The sequence below is a fragment of the Panicum virgatum genome, chromosome 4N, assembly GCF_016808335.1.
Source record: "Panicum virgatum strain AP13 chromosome 4N, P.virgatum_v5, whole genome shotgun sequence".
Classification (NCBI taxonomy): Eukaryota; Viridiplantae; Streptophyta; class Magnoliopsida; order Poales; family Poaceae; genus Panicum; species Panicum virgatum.
The window spans coordinates 502,423-508,614 of NC_053148.1; the positions used below are offsets into that span (position 1 = coordinate 502,423).

The window sequence follows — 6,192 nt, forward strand, 5'->3', positions numbered from 1 at the left end:
ATCTACTGTCCACCTCCATCTAAAAGTATCTGGGCTATTGGTGTTCAAAATAAAGTTGCTTTGGCGCAGTGCGTCCCATAGGAATAGTTAATCCATCAGAACTTTTTTTTTTTGAGGGATAACGGGGGGAGAGGATCCCCACCAATATATTGCCAGAGTCTCTTGCAGACTCAATAAATCTCGGAGGGTTCAGCAATTGTTACATAGGGAAAACACTGATGTATCTAGGGGAGTTTACATATTGGAAGAAAAAACATTACACCAGGCCTCTGCGACGAGCTTGTCCTGTCGCGGCAATCTACAGCTCCATAGGCGAGCTTCTTCCTTGCAGCTGAGCAGGAGACGGAGGGACGGGTTTTGGCCTCGGAAGACAACATCATGTCTATGTTTCCAGAGCTGCCAAGCACACAGCAGCAGGAATGTGGAGTAGTGTTCAACAGGTATTGTCACGGGGCATTCCAGCAGCCAGAGTTGTGACACCATTGCGTCTTGCACCGGGACACCTATTTTTGTCCAAAACTGTTTGGCAAAGTGGCAGTGTAGGATGAGGTGGTCAGGGCTCTCCTCAGCAGCATGGCACACCTCACATTCCGGATTCTCAACGACTTTCTTGACGACCAGGTTGGTTTTGCACTGGATTTTCCCCTGAACCAGCAGCCAAGCAAAGAAGCAAACACGCGGTGGGGCACAATTGATCCAAACAAATTTGTAGAAGGGGCAAGGTGTATGTTCCTGCAGACTCATCATAGCAGCGTAGATCGGCCCGGCACGCAGCGTGCCATCTTTGCTCACCAGCGGGCATAGCCGGTTGTCAGAGGTCTCTTGTAACACGACTTCTTCGACGATCTCTTCCAGTATGGCGAACTCGGCGGCAGCGACATGAGAGAGACGGGTGACAAAGTGATCGCGCAGTGGTCTGGAATATACTTTGGCAACTGATGCATTCTGGTCATTGGTATGACTGAAAAGAGAAGGTAAAGCTTCCGAAAGTTGGCCGACGGGGAGCCAGTGATCAAACCAGAAGGAGGTGCGTATCCCGTTGCCAACAGTGGTTGTTGTGATTGCTCTGTAGATAGGTAGCAGGTCCTGCAAGTTCTTCCAGTGTGCTCTAGCACAGTTACTTTCCAGGGAGGCAATGTCAATCCGAGAAGACACCCATTTTGCCCAGGCCGATTCCCCAGGATGGTGTAGGCGGTGCAAGTGCTTCAGCAGCAGGCACTGATTGAGGATTTGCAAGTTCTTGATACCGAGACCACCCAGTTCTTTGGGCAGGCAGGTCTGTTCCCAAGCGACAAGGCATCGGGCACCAGTCATTGTAGCTTCACCTGACCAAAGGAAAGCCCGACGTTTTTTGTCAAGAGCATCGATCGTCCCTTGCGGAAGTTGCATGGCGGAGAGGGTGTAGATTAAAGCACTGTCAAGAACTGAATTGACCAGGACCGCCCGGCCCATGTAGTTGAGTAGAGATGCTTGCCAACCGCCCAGGTATCTGTCAGTGCGGTCAATGAGTGGGGTAAAGGCGCTCAGATTGAGTTTGACATTGGAGAGTGGCATGCCCAAGTAAGTCTGTGGGAATTGGTCTCTTCGGCACCCCAGCACGGTGAGGTAGCTTGGTACATCCTCCTCCGGGACATGCATCGGCACCACTGTGCTTTTGTGAAAGTTAATCTTGAGGCCGGTCGCATTAGCGAATTGGTCAAGGAGCAACTTGAGTTTCAGGACATCCTGATCCGCAGCCCGCAAGACTATCAGAGTTTCATCTGCATACTGGATCACAGGGCATGGTAGCGCATCGGACGCCGGGTGCCGCACACCACCATCACATTTGATGAGGCGTTGTAGGACGTCTGCCACTAGCAGGAACAGATATGGGGATAGGGGGACCCCTTGCCGGAGCCCTTTCTTGCAGGTGAACCAGCTGCCCGGACATCCATTCAGTAGGATTGCAGACTTAGAAGTGGTGAGGATGTGTTGAATCCATGAGCACCATGTGGCGGGGAAACCTCTGCATTGAAGGATTTTGAGCAGGCTGTCCCAATTGACGGAGTCAAATGCTTTGGCGAAGTCCAGTTTGAGGACAAGTGTTGGCAGGCGCTGTTTGTGGTAGTGCTGAACTAATTCCAGTGCGTAGATGAAGTTTTCAGAAATTGAGCGGCCTTTTATAAAACCTGTTTGATCCATGTCAATCAGCTTGGGGATTTGCACCTGCAGTCGTGAGGTGAGGATCTTGGCAATGATCTTCAGGGAGCAGTTCTGCAGACAAATAGGGCGATGGTCCCCTGGTGCCGTTGCTCCCGGCTTCTTGGGCAGGAGCACAATGTAGGATCTGTTCACCCGTTCAAGATACACTGTTCCAGCAGCAAAAGCATCCACGAAGCTCATAACCTTATCCACAACGGTATCCCAGGCCGCCATGTAGAAACCAGGACTAAAGCCATCCGGCCCGGGAGCACTATTGCGGTTCATCCTGTGCACTGCTGCTTTCGCTTCCTCCACAGTGAAAGGCGCTGACAGTGTGTCCAGAGTTGGTGACTCGACCCCCCTGTAGATATCCTCCAAACTGAATTGCCAGTGTGCTGTGGCTGTTGTGCCCATGATGGAGGAGAAGTATGTCGTCAATGCATTTGTCTTTGCATCATGTGCTGTGAGTTCACACCCATCAACTGTAAGCGTCTTAATCTGATTCCGGCGTAGGCGATTAGTGGCATGAGCATTGTGGAAAGCAGTGTTGGCATCGTCCTCGCGGATCGCCTTGAATTTGCTCCTTTGTTTCCAATAGGCTGCCCGTTCCCTGATGGCCAGCTGCAAACGATCAGCGCAGGCATCCTGCAAGAAACACTCCCCTGCAGACAGGCCATGATACTCTTCTTGCAAGTCAAAGTAAGCTATAAGAAATTTGCAGTTTTGCATGACAAAAGGTGGAGTCCTCTTACACCTGGACCAAACCTTTGCTGCATTTCGTGATGCTTTGAGCGAGCTCGCAAGGTCCCCGGCAGCATCCTGAATGTTGGGAGCGTTGTTCCACGCCGAAACGATGCATGGGAGGAAGTCGCTGTGTGTGAGCCAGGAGTTTTCAAAGCGGAAGGTATTTGTTTTGGGTATTGTGGTGGAGATCCTGACAACCAGTGGGGTGTGGTCAGAGGCTGATCTGGTGAGAGAGTTTAGCGTGGAATTTGGGAATCGCGTGCTCATATCCGTGTTAAGGAAGACTCGATCAAGACGTGCAAGTGTGGGGTTTTCCCGGCGGTTGGACCAGGTGAAAAGCCGGTCCAACATTGGGAGCTCGAGGAGGGCTAGAGAATTTATGGCATTGTTAAAAAGCTCGGTGAGCCGGTGATCAATGTGTGCATTGTTTTTGTCAGCGCCGGATCTGATAAGGTTGAAGTCCCCAGCAATTACCCAAGGCCCACAGATTTGTGGGGCGAGCTCGACGAGATCGTCAAGGAAAAAGGCAGAGTCCCGGTGGTCGGAAGGCGCATACACGTTCGTGACAGTGAAGCTGATATTGGTGACAGTAGAGGATAGCACAGTGGTGAGTGTGTGCTTGCGCATGATGAAACTTTCTAAAGCTAGCGCATTAACAACCCACGCAGTGAGAATCCCACCTCGGCTCCCTCCAGCATCGACACAGAGGAAGTCACGTAGGGAAGGCAAAAGGAAGGAGCGAGCCTTAGCGGTAGAGGTGGAAGAGAGTTTCGTCTCTTGCAGACAAACAACAGTCGGTTTAGCCGTAGTTAGCGTGTCCCTGACCGCATCACACTTGTCAGTGTCCCCAAGACCACGAACGTTCCAAGAGAGAAGTTGAAACACACGGCCGTTTTGATTCATCTAGGCAAAGTGCACACCCAGGTGACATAGGGTAGCGCATGCATCTCCTGCCATCCTAGGAGAGCCACGCACACACAAACAGAGAAAACTAAAATAAGGGACAGAACAACGACACAACCACAACAACTAAACGACAGGCAATGCGACGCAGCGCATGCACACGCAACCGCTGACCAGACATGTTCAGGGAACACTAAAGCTAAACTGTGACACCTCCGGAGTTTAGCACTGTTTAAACATACCATTAACATCAAATGACACAGTTAACCCTAGTTTGGTGATTACTTAAAAGCCGAAATTCCGTTTAAATACACCAAAAAGTCAACTCTCGCACCTTTGCTCAAATGAACTTTGGCCCAACACGAAAGTTGTAGAGTTTGATAAGATAAACAACTTTCGTGTTCAAAGTTTTTCAAGTTACAACATGAAATTTTGAGTTAGCCCCGAAAGACCAGTGGGTTCCTGAAATTTGAATTCGAATTTTGAACTTTCAAATCATCGCTCAAACGAAGTTTTGCCTAAAAGGAAAGTTGTAGAAAATTAAATTTTGAACAACTTTCGTGTTCAAAATTTTTCGAGTTTCAATTGAAAATCTTGAGTTTGAACCAAGTCAAACCGCTGACTTTTATTTCTCTCTCCACTCCCTTTTTCTCTCTCCTCTCTCTCTCTCCCTCGCTGACTCTCCCCTCCCTGCGCGCGGCAGAGCTCGCGCCGCTGCCGCCCGCTCGCCGCGCCGCTGCACGCCCGTGCTCGCTGCTCGGCTGCCGCCCCGTTGCTGCCTCGCTGCGCCGCTCCATCACCACCCCCGCTCGAGTGCGCACGCGCCCGGACCCCGCTCGCTGCGCCCGCCCGCTATGGCACTCGCTCGCCATCATCGCCTCTGTGCGCCGCGGAGCCATTACTGCTCGCCGCCTGGCCACGCCAACACGCGCCCCTCCCCGACCGTTGACCCCGCGCCGCATTCGAGTGCTCGCCTGCCTCGCTGTGCCACGCTCGAGTGCTGGCACTCCGCGACGACGGCGACGCGACGAGCCGCCGCCCACGCCAGTGCGCCCGCCCTTAACTCCTCCCCTGCTGAGCTCCCCTCTGCAGCCCTCTCCTCCCCATTTTGCTTCGCCATCCCGCGTTCCCGCTCCTTCCCTCTCCCTTCCACCCCAAGCCCAGCCCCCACTCCGCTCCCCGCGCCCTGGAACGCCGCCGCCCACGCCATTGCCGCCGCTGAGCACCGCCTCACCACGGAGCCCCCACCTCCGGCCTCCCTCCGCCCCAACGGAGCCCGGGAACGGGATCCCCACCTCCCCTTGGTGCTCACCGGCCCCCTCCTCTGTCCGCTCCGACCACCGAAGCTCGCCGGGGCAGAGCCGCCGCCAGCGTCGCCTGCCGCGGAACCCCGTGCTCCGCCCCTCCCCGACTCCAATCAACCCCCGAGCTAGCTTCCTCATGGCGCCGTGAAGCTCCCCGGCCTGCTCTTGCCCCTCCTCTCGCGCCGGAGTGCCGCCGTCGCAGCTCGCCACCGCCGCCGGCCGTGCTGCTACGCCGCCAACCCTGCTCCGGCCATCCCCGTCGACCACATCACCCACCCCTAGGTAGAGCTCGGTGAGCTCTCACCCCTGGACACCATCCCCGCCGCCGGCGAGCCTCCTCCTCGCCGGAAAACCTCCGCCGCCGCCTCCTCTGTCTTCTACCTCCGGCCAGGGACCCCGACGCGATTAGTTTTAGATTTCCAGGGGTTTTGTGAAAGTTCCAGGGGCCCCTTTGCAAACCTGAGTTTGTGTTTTCTAGTTTTTCCAGCAAACTTGTAAATTCGTTTAAAAATCGTAGAAAAATCAGAAAAATGCAAACTCAACTGTTCTGTAATCTTTGCAAAGAAATCTACAACTTTTGTTACATACACTTTTTCTTTTGCTCAATAGTTTTTGCTTCATTTAAAATACAAAGAAAATATACTTTATATTAGATCTCACGTTACAAGCATGAGTTGTGAAAAAGTGCGGTACATGTTAGATGTATAACCTTGTGAAAAAGTTTCGTGGGCAGTTGACATGTCTAGCTATCAGTTTATTTAAATCTTGATGTATGCATAGTATAAATAGTTTTGTTTTTCCAAGTTGTTCCACCTTGAACCACAAGCTGAAACTTTTTCAGTACCTCTGAGTTGTTACCTGGATGCTCTAGAAAAATGTAGGGACTTTTTACCCAAGCAGAACATGCTCAAGTGTTTTATGCAATGAATAAATGCACTAAACTAAGAAAAATAGTTCCTCTGTCTAGAAAAATCTGATATTTTTAGAATAGCTGATATTTTAGTGCTGTATCTTGCTAGAAAAATTTTGACCTTTGAAACTCATTAGAACTAGCTGTGAA

General features: G+C 52.0%; 1 protein-coding gene across 1 annotated transcript; it reads right to left on the reverse strand.

Annotated features, from left to right (window-relative positions):
- Positions 1–234: 234 nt before the first annotated feature.
- LOC120670325 lies at positions 235–5,038 on the reverse strand. Its single transcript, XM_039950411.1, has 3 exons — positions 4,803–5,038; positions 2,947–3,052; positions 235–2,826 (listed from the first exon to the last, which is right to left on the reverse strand). The coding sequence occupies exons 1-3, from the start codon at positions 5,036–5,038 to the stop codon at positions 235–237; spliced, it is 2,934 nt and encodes a 977-aa protein (XP_039806345.1).
- Positions 5,039–6,192: the final 1,154 nt, after the last annotated feature.

Bases quoted from the DNA above. Each gene is read 5' to 3' on its own strand.
- LOC120670325 (XM_039950411.1), bottom strand. From the start codon at position 5,038: ATGGCGTGGGCGGCGGCGTTCCAGGGCGCGGGGAGCGGAGTGGGGGCT. The intron at 3,053-4,802 runs GCGAGCACTCGA...GCTCACACACAG, and splicing joins AGCGTGGCACAGCGAGGCAG to CGACTTCCTCCCATGCATCG. The intron at 2,827-2,946 runs GTTTGGTCCAGG...TGTTTCTTGCAG, and splicing joins CATCACGAAATGCAGCAAAG to GATGCCTGCGCTGATCGTTT.